Source organism: Larus michahellis, chromosome 6 (assembly GCF_964199755.1).
Source record: "Larus michahellis chromosome 6, bLarMic1.1, whole genome shotgun sequence".
In the NCBI taxonomy this organism is placed as follows: domain Eukaryota; kingdom Metazoa; phylum Chordata; class Aves; order Charadriiformes; family Laridae; genus Larus; species Larus michahellis.
Window position 1 is genome coordinate 47,866,882 of NC_133901.1, and position 12,983 is coordinate 47,879,864.

Here is a 12,983-nt window from a genome sequence, read left to right on the forward strand (position 1 = left end):
CTGTCTCTCTGAACTAGGTAATATAGCTTAATTTATTTGATAAGTTTTATTCAGCATATTTATTTATTTTTGCCTGAGGTCTAAATATGCAAAGCTGATTAATGATTAAACTGAAAAGAATCTAGCATCATTTTATACTGAATTATTTTAACTGCAAAGCCGTGGTACACTTAGATGCTGCCAACTTTGTGCCCTAGAATTACCTAGTGTAGAAAGCTATTAAATGGTAAATGGAGAGTAGGGACAATTCAAAGATTAAGTTTTCAATGAAAGTGGCTAAAAAACACAGGAACTCTAATTTATTATGTTATCATGAACTAAAGTGTATTCCATAATAATTGGTGAATGAACACATGTTACTATTTCTTCTCTCTCTTTCCAAATATTTGCATAATTCTAGTGGTTCTTTCTGAACAAAATAAGAAAAAGCAAAGAAAAAAAAAAGTCTGTGAGAAGTAGCCAAACTACTCTCTAGCATCTGGACAGTAGTATTAGGAGTAAGTGTTATACCTAGAGGTGCAATCCACCAGAATGAATGGTCACTTGCCACCGAGAGATAAATTTCCACTAGAACAATGTGAGACAACTAAATTTCCCAACAGGAGTGGGCTTTGAAAAAGCGGGTTCGTGACAACAGAGGAAGCGGGGAAAAGTAGATGGAAAACCAACGATGACATTACAATTACAAAATAAGGATTTAAAAAATCCAAAGCACATGGTATATTGGAAAGAGTTAAAATATTCTCTGACCATTTTCTAAAAACATAGCATAAAATTAATGTGAACGCATTCCGGCAATAGGGTGTGAAGTAGTTTGGAAACTGTTGTCCTCTGCATTCTAGAAGTCCTTTGTATTGTGCTGTGTGTTGTCCTAGGTGTTTTCAATTAGAGAATTACCCAATCATTCCTCTGTTTCTGGAGATGGCTTAGAAAATAGATGCTTAAAGACAGCTACAAGATGGTGCTAACTATCAGGCAATAAATTCCTGATGGCCTGTCCCTTCTTGTTGCAAAATGGAGAACCTGCAGAGTGTCTCAGTTTAATATTTAATTTCCCTTCTTGATAGCCTAAAAGCTCGAAGCAATTATCCTGGTTTGCTTGGCTGTGACCATTATGCCTGTCGTCATGGTCCTCATAGAGTTCTGTGATTTAGTCTTCTCTGTGCTACGCAGTGCTTTAAAAAATAAGAAATTATTTTCCTAAGTTTTATACTTTTGGCATTGTTTGCTTATGCACTAGAGACTGAAGAAGTAGTCAGTGATGTACTCCTAGAGTACATTTTGCGTTCCCGAGACAGACGAGTATAAAACAAGATGGCTGCATTGCATAACAGGAGTTCTAGTTCAACCTTGGCTTTATTGGCTGAAGAAAACCACCCCAAATAGGATATGTCAGGCAAAAGAAATCAGTAGCCTAGACAAAAACTTGCTCTAGAGCTTTACAAAATTGCTATATAGCACTGAAAAAAAAAAAAAAGGAAGAAGACTCCAAAAAGGAAATTTAATTTTGTTTACCCTTTACCCAATATAAAAATAAATTCAGTAAAATTGTTCTTGATTCCACTGAGAGTGAGAAGTTCTTGTCAGACTAATACTGGCCAGAAATATTTACTGTATAGAGAAATAAAGGTTCTATTCTAGCAGACATGATGGAAGTGCTATGGCTAGCAACTATGTATTATCTCACTTAAAGTGAGCAAAACGGCGAGGAGAGAACATCAAGGCTGTGCTCTGCAAAGCAGCAGTAAATAAAGCGTGTTTGTTTTGGTAGCTTTGGGTTGTGTAAGCTTGTGGTGAACCTCAGCAGAGCTATGGTTTGGGTAACTACCACATGAGATTTTGGGGAAAAAAACCCAACAGGCAGTTTCAGATGGACTTGATTTTTTTTGTGCGTGTTTGATAGTGAAACTCAAAATGACACTTTGTCATGGTACCTCAAACCAGGACACGCTTAAACTGGGGAAAGACTCATACGAGTACCTGTGAATAAACCCCTCTAAGTTATACATGATTCTGCACTATCCTTAAAATATAATGCGATTTCTAACATATTGTGCTGTTAACAATGAAAATGAAAACAATGTGGTATCATTCAAAGGTAGACCTCAAGATCATGAAACACCAAACCTTGATCTTTGTTTTTTACAGATTAATCTTGCCTTGCTAGAGCAGCACAAGAAGAGTAGACCTATAAATCCTTTACACTTTCAGCACATGGGACCACTAACCTCCCCCCCCAGGAACAGTTCTCACACTTTGGGGAGCAGAAACTAGCATTGATCACACTGTGCTTTCATTAGAGCTTTCATTTGGATGTTTTCACTGTAGGTTTCTGTAATTCAACAGCATGGGAATGAGCAGGCGGTAGAGAAGAGCACTTCCTTGGGAGGAAAATGGCAGCTTGTTCTCTTTAAGTGTCTCTCAGCGTTTGGTGCTCCAGGGGTTGTTCCAGTCCCAAAGCATTGGAGAGTTGTTACAATTGAGAAAGCTATCCTTCTTCACCCTCCACGCTCTGTAGATTTAACTTGGCCTATGTCTGGGCCCAGATCATCTCTGAGGATGCTGCAGTCTCTGAGAGAGCTGGGAGCTTATGCAGTCACATTGCTCTCCTTTTACAGAGCTTTAAAGATAATCTCCAAAAATTTATTAGATTTTCAGGCACAAATTACAGTAAAAGTCAGAACTGAAACCGGAATTTAGGATTTCCAGGTTCTGAGGCCAAACTACTACTCTCTGTCTCAGACCACATGGGACATTGAAGCTAGAATTGTTTCTAAATTGAACGGCTGTAACAGATTCCCATGAATGTCAGCAGCTCTTTAGCTGCATGACTGCTGCTGAACTTTCCAGGTATACCCAAGTGGCTGTACTTTGGAGAATAACAGGTATAGTCTATCATTCGATTGAATTCACTGGAATATTAATGGACATTGTCAGCAAACAGTAGCAAAGGGATATAACTGTGAGGTCCTTTTGTAAGAGAATTATTTCTTTTTGTCTGGCTCTGCTTAATGAAAACCCTTATCCCATAATTCTGCATGATAACTTGTCGGGGGCGTGTTTGGCAGTTCACCACCTGTGTGTTATTCATATACACTCAAAATATGATTGCTGTTTCATGCTTCTTAGATGAGCCAGAGCTAGTTAATAGTATGTATGCTTTTAAAATTATATTTTTGAGGACTTTAGTACATGCATTACCCAGTGAATCCCGCAGCACCTTTCCCTGGAATGGCATTATTTAAAGGACACTATCAATTTACATGGCACTTTAATGACAAGGCCACAACCTTTGGGTCTGCCAAGTGGATTTTCAGTTTGGGAAACTGCGTTCTGCCTGCATGGAGTTCCAGTTTAGTGAAACATACTAAACATACTGAAAGGGAAGGGAGGCAAGGAGGAAAGGGGCAGCAGGAAAGGGGAAGAGGATCATAAAGGATCCATTATAATCCTTTAGAACAGAAGGCACTTTATAAATGTTACAGAAAATTCTGGTTTGAGAATATGCCCATCTGGGTCTCAGTGAAGTCAGTGGAACAGAAGCAGTGCACATCCAGGAGACAAATTTGTTTCTCCATTAAAACCCCAGTAAACCTATACCCAGCCCCTCAGCAAACCAAAAGGATATATTTACTGCTATGTAGAGCAAACCTTCCTGCATTTCATGGGGAAATTACTCAGTCCAGTGAACTGCACAGGAGCAAAAGCCAGTGATTTATGGCCAGCACAACCGGCAGATCACTTGGCCATCAGGCCGGTTGCTCCAAACAACACGTAAGCAGGACAAACTATAATTATTGCTGGTGCTTTCAGTAGGCAGAAGTCACTGTTAAGCCATGCTAGCATTCCTTAATTTTGAACTTCACCACAGTGCCACTGTGGCTCCCAGAATACCTGTATGTTACTGCTGAGCCACAGTTAGTGTCCCCCTGAGTTCCTGAGAGGACCATGTCTCAGTCTGGCTCAGGAGTCACAGGTCTCACGGAAGCCCAGTATTGCTCATCAGTTTGTAGGTGGGATTTTGTAAGAGACAAGGAGGGCTTGTAGCCAACTGGCCCTGCTGAGCTCTGAGCAGGACAGCTCAGTAACTCTTGGTAATCCCTAGTAAGTCTTGGGAAAAAGAGCTTGCCTCCTTGTGGGGAGGAAGTTCCCTTGAGGTTCTCCTTCCACAAAGATAAGAACATCTTAAAGAGGTAGGATCTTGCCTCTAATGCAATTGTTCGGTTGTTTCACCTACTTTTGTGAGCAGTAGTGTCCCAGAGGGAGCTGGAAAATATTTCTTTGCACAGAATTAAGATGTTGAACCTGCTGCCTTCTGCAGAGAACTTCAGGATGCTCAAACTCCTTCAGGGCAGGTAACTGAGTTAGGGTACAGGATTCTGTGCCTCTCAAAGAGGGAGGGAAGGACTAACTCCCAACTTCCAGTCCTCACTGATTTGGAGCACATGAGGAGCCAAGGGCCTGTGTTCCTCTGAAGTATGATATATTTAATCCACCGTCTGGTAGCACCTTGTTTCACAGAGGGACAGAGTCTTGCTATGTCCTGTTGAAGTCCAAGCCATTTCCTCAGTTTGATGTTGTGGTGGTTATCACGATAGCCAAAGGTGGTGGGTTGACCTCTCTGGCAACTAAGCCCCTACCCAGTCTCTGGCTCACTTCCCCCCAGTGGGATGGGGGAGAGAAGCAGAAGGACAAAAGTGAGAAAAAACCCTCATGGGTTGATGTAAAGAGAGTTTAATGAGTGAAGGAAAAAACAAACAAACAAACAAAAACAAACAATAAAAAACCCCACCCAAACAAAACACAAAAAAAAAACCCAAAAATCAAGTGAGGCAAAGGCAGTCACTCACCCAGTACAGCAATTCAGCATCGGATGCAATGGATGCAGGAACTGATATGATTGTGCTGCACCTTACCTCCTAACTGTTGGCAAAGAGAATTCCCTTCTCCAGAAGCCCCCGCTGTGGCTGTATTTCCTTACGCAGGGACTGTGCTCAGGCTTGCGCAGGACATGTGAATTTTACTTCTAGAGGTTGATGCTGTTAAGCAATTGTAGCCACAGCTCCCTCGGTTGTTTGTTGAACAAGGAGACACTGTGGTTATAAGAAGATCACAACTATCAGCCCTGTTTTACGATTTTTATGAGCGTTAATGGAACAAGGTTTGGGGACTGAAGGAGAAAATGGAATATGAAAAGGAAAATGAAAAGGGGCTGTGAGGAAAGCATGTCATTTCTAAATGAATGCTCTGTGCAGAGGAATTGAATCTTTTCAAGGCTGAAAATGGATCTTAAATCTGATGCCTTAGCTTGTTTCAGCTTCTGTAATGAAATAGAGTTTTCCTAATACCCTGTGACCTGAATTTCTCCCTTCTTTATGGGTGCTATTCCTTGACGTACAAACCTGTATTTTCTCAAGTCAGCATTTGATGATGGATGTCAAAATACAGGTCATGTATTATGCATATAGCATTACCGATTTAAGGTGTTTACTTGTCAAGTTGAAGAAATTCAGAAATGTCACATTCACTGAATCTGCACAGCTGTCACTTGTAGTTTTTCATGCCTTTAAATGAAAGTTATGATAAAGCAGGTTAGTTTTCCTGCACTTTTTTTTTTTTCTCTCTTCTGGAGTTAAAAAGATAGAGCCTATCTATAGAATTTACGTTGTTACTTGGGAGCAGGAATGTGGCCTGAAGGTGTATGATGCCTTGTGACTCCAAACATAGGCACACAAAAAACCCAAGTACTCCAATTTTCCTTTCCTGAAAATATTCCAAGATTGTTATATTTTTGGAAAGTGGTTTTTTAGAAGTGTTTGAATTAAGGACAGACGGGGAAATTAAATTAAGGTAGCAGATATTTGTCACATCTTCCAAGACCCTAGGATAAAAAATATTAAGGCAGGAGTCTATTTTTCATTCAAGGAGAAAACAAAATCCCTTTTACATGCTTCCTGCATTTCAGACTGAATGCACTGTGTGTGCAGTGTGCAATTACAGAGCTCCTGCCAGTCTGCGTCTAACAGAAATGACACATTTGCTTCAATCTCCTAACACCATCCGAGGAAGACAAATATTTGAAGGGTTAAAGAGGTGACTACAAATGGCCTTCGATGTGCACAGGGGTGTGTGTGTGCCTCTGTGTGTGTGCACTTTGCAGTAGAGAGAGGGCAAGAAGGACTCACACATTTAGATGCAGTTATGCCAACTTTCTTTAATTTGCTTTTAGCTGGTAGGGAAATACTGGTGTGCTCTTACCTTCTGAAGAGCCTGATTCACTGAAAGATGTTTTAGGGAGTGCATCCTGAGAAGGGGAGAGAAAAGGCTTCAGGAAAAAGGGAGAACGAGGGCCTCTAGGGATGCTCCCAGCAGTAGAACCCCTAGGGTACATGGGAAGAAGATTAGTTTTCTCTGCTCTCAGGTAAGCGAGGGTCTTGCTGTTGCCATTTTGACTTGTAATTCTGCAGAGGACCCAACTGGGCCTGCCACTTTATCAGCTCAAGGAGTCTACAGCTACTTGAGCTTTTTTTAATGTAGTGTGACAAAAGCCATGTCTTGCCTTTCCTGTAGCGTAACAGAATGTGAAACTTAAACACTGGAGCCTGCTGCAGAAGGAGGTGTCACACTAATACTCACCTGTCCTCAGATAGCATTCCCTCCCTTTGGAGTCCCACTTCGATTTTCCTGCTGTTGTGAGAGTGTCAGGGTTACCTCTAACTCATGAGGTGGTGCCTGAAGGAACTCCATTAGACTCACTTTGTGAGTCTGAGAAGTCCCAGGCTCTGCCATGCAGCAGTAAGCATTCAAAGAGCCAATACGGCTATCAGTCACAGTGCCAGACACGAGGAAACATCTGCAAACCGATACCAGTTGGGAACACAACTCACTGTCACCATGCCGGTCTTACTGAATTAGTTTCAGCACAATGAGTAGTATTAAATGACCGACTGTTAACGTTGCCAGCATTTCCAATTGTCTCTAAAAAATCTGCTTTCTAAAGATTTTGTATGCGCTGGTAATATGAAATAGGATTGCTTTGCTGTCTTAGGCTTGCCTATGGCAAGGATTTTGTCTTGCCAGCCTGTTGAAGATACTACATCTACTTCTTTTCTCATAAGGAATTTCTTCACAGACTTTTCACTCCCTTTTTACTTATCCTGTCCTTACAATCCTTATGTTGTGTCTAACTTTCATGTCATAGTCAGAAGGAAATTCATACTGGTACCTCCTGGAGAGCTGAATAAGCTGAATAAGTGATAAAAGAATCACTATTTTCTCAGTGATTCTAGTGTTATTACCTATATATTCTATATGTGATATAGAAAAAACACAGGGAGAAATGAACTTAATATCAAAACCTGAATCCCATTAAATCAAGAAGTCCAGATCCAGTGGTCCTTATAGTTTGTCTGGTTTAGGGACAGTTTAAGAGTGATCATAATTATCACTGGAAAAGAACCATAAATCCCTCAGAAAGACAATATAAAACCAGTACCACATGTTAACAACTACAGTTTAGTTTACAGATTTTCTGGTTTGTAAATTAGTCCCCAAACTGAAGAAAGGTATAGTAGATAATATCATATCATCTTCTGAATTCAGTAGCAGATGAACGTATCAATGAATTTAAGGCACTGAAAGTTTACACACTGCAAGATAATGAAATTACTTTATGAATTAATTTGGCTGTGATGAATTTAGAATCAGTATATGGGGAATTCAAAACTAATTCAGACCAGTAATGACAGAAGGTCAAAAGTCTGTCCCTGGATGTCAGGTGTGAAATCAAAGAACTCAGCCATAATGTGCCAAAAAATATGAATGTTTTCTCAGAAGTGTGTGCTTTAAAGTGAGCTTGGCTCAATCCTATTCCTAGCAGACAAACACTTGCTTAAAAATGCGGCCTTGACATTGGTCTACATGAAATCCTAAACTCAAACTTTGGCTTCACCGTCACTTCTGCAATAATGACACCAAAGGAACATTCCCGTGCTTTCCACAGCTTTGGTGGACAGGGGAGATGGAATGCATTGTTTCAACAGTGAATTTCCAGTCCAGCTGTTGCATGGACTTTTGTGTAACTGTCTATTTTTCAGTACTTACAATCAAACTCCAAAAGGCTTTGCCTGGGTATTTTTTTATTTTAAAAAAAAAAAAAAAAAAAAGATTATAAAATGCTCAGTGTCAAGAACTCCGTTTCATACTGTGTAGAGAATCAGGCTGAAAACACAATCTTTTTTAGAGGTGAATCTTGCTGCTCTCTAGATCTTTTTTTTTATTTGAGTGCCTGCCAATCTGTTTCCTTTCCCACCTTTGTTTCCTTTACATCCCCAAAGGTATAAAATTATTTCTAGTTTCTTTTCAAGCATTCCTCTTACATACCATTTGAAAAACTGTTTCTTTTTCCTTCCATCCTATCTTTTTTTTTTGTTAGAATGGGCCCTTCCACCACAGTATAATTGTAATACTCGTAAAAATACATATTATGAAAGGTACACCTGAAAAGAAAAAAAAAAAAAAGCACTTTGTGTATGTTGTATTGCTCCTGGAAAACATTTAGAAAATTTTAAATCCTGCATGTTGATCAAACCTAAAACCTGCTAATGGAAGCAATTTGTTCCTTGTGATGGTATTACTGTTTACAAACAATACTCTTTAAAATGTTAATTGGGGTTTAAGGCAAAGTGTTTGTTTCAGGATTATTTGAAATACTAATAGGACAAAATTAAACCTCTCTAACACTGAAGTCTTTATTTTTTAGTTTATATTTAAGTAAACATTACTCTTTCCATTTTGCATGTTTTGATGCAAAGGCTACCTAGGATAACAAAATAAATTTCAGTTTCTCCATTAGCTACCAAATATCTTATAGTAGAAATGACCTGTATATTTGTGAAGGATTATGCTTTTAAGAAATAATTGTTGAAAATAAGTCTTTTTTTTTTTTTAAATGATAATTTTTCTTAACATACTTTTCTGGAAAAAAAATAATTATAGATAGGGAATTTCCTGTTGGTAGGGATTTTTTTTTAATATAGCTTGTCCTGTGTAAACTTTCTCTTGTTTTGTTTTGGTTTAGGCTTTACACCCCCTGGGATGGATAGGTCATCTCCAGACAACAGTCCAGTCCACGGCCTGTTACGTCAACCATCCATTACAACAGGAGCCAACATCCCTATTATAACAGAGCTAGGTAAGAAAGGCTTCCATTTATCCTTTCATGTGCATTCCCATATCTTTTTGCAACTCCCCTTGTTATGCAGTCTCAGGAAAATTACTTGTACTGTATCTGCTGCTATCTTTTCTCTTCTGATAACTGTTTTGAATTACTCCCTCTAAAGAAAGATTAGTAACAGTTGTTTCACTTTATTTGAATAACTGAAATTTATTTCTCTCTTCCCTTTGGGTTTTCTCCATTTTCTTAAATAAACACTCTATCAGACAAGATGTTTTCTACATAGTGTAACAAATAAGCAGGGGTCTTTGGGCTAAGGTTAGAAAATCAAAAAACCACTCTAAGTATGAGCAGACATTTCCTGTGCATTTAATCAATAGTAAGGGGCCATTTGTTTATTTCTTCATGGTCCAGAACTGTTTAATCATGTGTAACCAAACTCTGTATAATAGTATGAGACATTTTACTCCTGAGAATGCGATGATGGTAGGTAACCAGGCTCTGATTTCCACTCTAGCTGTGGGTATTTATGTTGTCAAGTGGTGTGATGTGAAGTGCAGAAGCTGTTCTGTTTTTTTCATGGCAAATACAAACTTGATTTGTGGTCCTTTGTCCTTTTATTTTCCTTTTCAGTTTTATTTTTTAGAGCCTTACCTGTCTTTTTCCCTTACTTTATTCTCTTTCTGTACTTTCTTTTCCCCCTAAATACTTTACTTATTAGCTAAGCCTGGCAAACTTCTGCCTTTGGTTTCAATCAGTCAGGAAAAAAACAGTGGAACCCACATTCTAATGATAACTGAACTGGGTAAGAAGTGCCTTTTTCCTTCACATCACTGTCTTATTTTCTGTTGTTGTTGTTGTTACTGTCATCAGCTTTTTCTTTATTTATCTGGCTGTATCAGAGGGGCTACCCTCATGGCACTGCTTTGAATGTGTTTTATTTGTGGTTCTGGTTGAAATTGACTGTCTTGTTCTGGCCTTTCTTAATGATTTTTTTTTTCACGCAGCATCAGTAAACCTTTGATCACACTCGTCTGACCTGCCGGCTGTTTTCATAGCACCTTCTCACCAATTCATTTTCTTTGGCCTGGGTCCCCACCTCCCGGGCCCTTCCTCCCCCCCACCAATTTTTCTCTCCTTTTCTCTCTCTCTTTCCCTTTTTGTTATTTCAGCCTATTGTCAATTTGGTGGACATGCCTTAGCAGCCCTCACAGGAAGTCCAAGAAGAAGTGAAAGATATCAGAAAAGAAACCCCAGCATCATACTTTCCCTTAAGCTATTTGTTTGTTTATTTTGGGGCAGTAGGCCTTTTCTCAGAAGCTCAGGTTCTGGAGCTGTAAGAAAGCAGCCAAGCTCCTGCATTGCTTCCTCTCCATATAAAGAGCTCTCACCAGCTTTTGTGAGCAGCGTTTGATGAGCGTTTCCTATGGCGTAGCACCGCACATTCGATCCTACCTCCCCTAGCCTGGAGACCTTTCGCAGAAATCCTAGCGTGCTAAGGATTTAAGCGCACCGGGAAGATAAAAATATTGAGGATAAAACCGCACTTGCAGAATTCACGTTAGATTTGTAGTACCTTGGAAACTGACACCACGCACAGCTAGCAAGCTGGTGTCAAAGTCAGGTATTAGTCTGCCAGATGTAAGTGGAAAAAGAATGCCACTCTCAATAGTGCCTACTCTCAACTAGCAAATTAAACTGAGGCACAAGCTCTTCAAAAAGTACATTTTGAAACGATATGTCAGCCTTTCAAATACTATTTTGCTCAAGAATCTGGAGAATAAATTGATAGCCATTGTACAAAGAAAGGAGTGTTGTGGATATTGTTGTTTGCTAAGATGAAATTCTTCTGACTCCCAGGGCAGAACACTTCTCCTTTTAAAACACTGAGGTGTTATGTTTTCATGGTTATGTCAGGGAAGGCAGGAATTTTAAATCCTACTTCAGCTCAGGTCCTGACTGAATCATCATGGCCAAGTACTGGCTCAACAGGGCTCTAAGTGGAGGACAGCAATTGTGAGGCTTCATCTACAGTTATTCATGTTTTGTAAGCTAAGCATGGCAAGCCCAGTAGCATATACAGGTTGGGAAAGGAGTGGGTGGAAAAGATCCAAATAGCAGGCACAAGAATTTCTAACCTAAGAAGTCCAGAGCTGAAACTGGATCAAGTTAACAGCAGCTCTCGTGTTGCTTTCAAAGCTCGCTGGGTTGTCTCGGGAGATGTGTTCGCATGGGGAATAGACACGTAGTCAATGTGTGCTGTTTCAAATGCTGAAGAAGTTTTTAATTTCCCTTCCTTGCATGGGAACTGAAATTAATTTGTCATTTAGTAAGTTAAAGGGTATTTCGGTGGCATAGCTAAGCAGTCTGTGCTTTCATGCCTGAGGAGGACTAATATGGAAATGAAATATTGCACGAAATATGATCCACTTGATACACTGATCTCAAGGAAACAACTATTTTTAGTGGAATGAGGTGGAGGCAGAGAGCTAAACTGTGACAATGAAATGCCAGAGAAAGTCTAAATGACAATTACTTTATTTGGGCTTTTTCTTTAAAACAGCCTGATGTAGATTCTTTTTCACACTGGCTAATGTAGGATTTGTGGCTTAGGAAGTGAAGTTATGGAGACAAATATTTGAACAAAAGGCAGTGCTGCAAGAGAATAGCTGGAGTATTGCTCATTCATTCAGATAGATGCATGTTAAAGGGACAGTTTATCCTCTTTTGAGCCATAAGTGCATTAACACCACTCCAGTAAGAATCACAGCAGCACATCTAACAGATGCCTGTGGGCTATATCAGAGTTTTATGGACAGCCTTTATTTTACAACGGGGTTCTGTCTTGGTATCTTGGGATAACATTTCACTGTACACGCATACAGCCTTAGCCACTGTACCTGACCAATGCCAAGGTTGTCTCAATACATAAAAGAACATCACCTCATTTTGAGTGCAGGCATTTCGTTCCACAAAGCTACTTTTACAGCAAAGGGATAGTCACCTCTCAAGAGCAAGAGAGTCACCTCTTACGAGCAAGAAAATCATCGACAGATTTTTTAAATGCACATTTTCACATCCATCTTGATTTCATTTTCAGTGACGTCAAAGACACAAGTCTGTGTTTCCAGACATATGCTGTTTCTTTTTCTTTCTGACTGTGTAATGTGTAAGTTCTCATGCTGGTGGCCCAGAAGCACCTTATGATTGTATTATTATTATTATTATTATTATTATTATTATTATTATTATTATTATTATTTTCAGTAAATGATTCAAATGTTCAGTTCTTGGACCAAGATGACGATGATGATCCAGACACAGAACTGTATCTCACGCAGCCCTTTGCATGTGGAACTGCATTTGCTGTCAGTGTGCTGGACTCTCTCATGAGCGCAGTAAGCAAACAAAACCTTTTTCTTTCCCTTCCATCAGACTTACTGTGAAAGAATATGAAAGTATAGTCCCTTTTCCACAGGTAATCAGGAGAAGATGCTTTTCTCTTAGATGTCAAAAGAATTTCAGAGCCTAAACTAGGTTACTTTTTGGTTGGACACAGAGACCTTAAAACAACTGAGATATCTAGGACTACCATTAGTCCACAATTTTAAGAGCAAACAGTCTCATGTCAGGCTTTAAGGGTAATATTTTCCAAAAAATGTTTTACCTCCCTCCTGAAACCCAGACCCAAATTCATTGTGTCAGTCCCTATGCTCACCATTCATGTTAGACAGCATCAACCGTATTTTAAGCTTTTAATTTCCTGTAGCCACGAGCAATGCTCTGAGTACGAGTGCTGGGGGACACT

The 12,983-nt window shown here is 39.5% G+C and overlaps 1 protein-coding gene across 24 annotated transcripts in view; it reads left to right on the forward strand.

The window, feature by feature from the left end:
* KCNMA1 (potassium calcium-activated channel subfamily M alpha 1) overlaps window positions 1-12,983 on the forward strand; it is a 510,622-nt gene that overhangs the window by 471,340 nt on the left and 26,299 nt on the right. For 18 of the 24 annotated variants that reach the window (XM_074592126.1, XM_074592145.1, XM_074592146.1 and 15 more), the window contains 2 exons: window positions 9,080-9,193; window positions 12,443-12,573. In XM_074592126.1, coding sequence (XP_074448227.1) covers window positions 9,080-9,193; window positions 12,443-12,573 — 245 coding nt within the window. Of the gene's footprint in view, window positions 1-9,079; window positions 9,194-9,896; window positions 9,981-12,442; window positions 12,574-12,983 lie in introns of all 24 variants that reach the window. The other 6 variants (XM_074592125.1, XM_074592123.1, XM_074592133.1 and 3 more) reach the window with 1 other exon arrangement.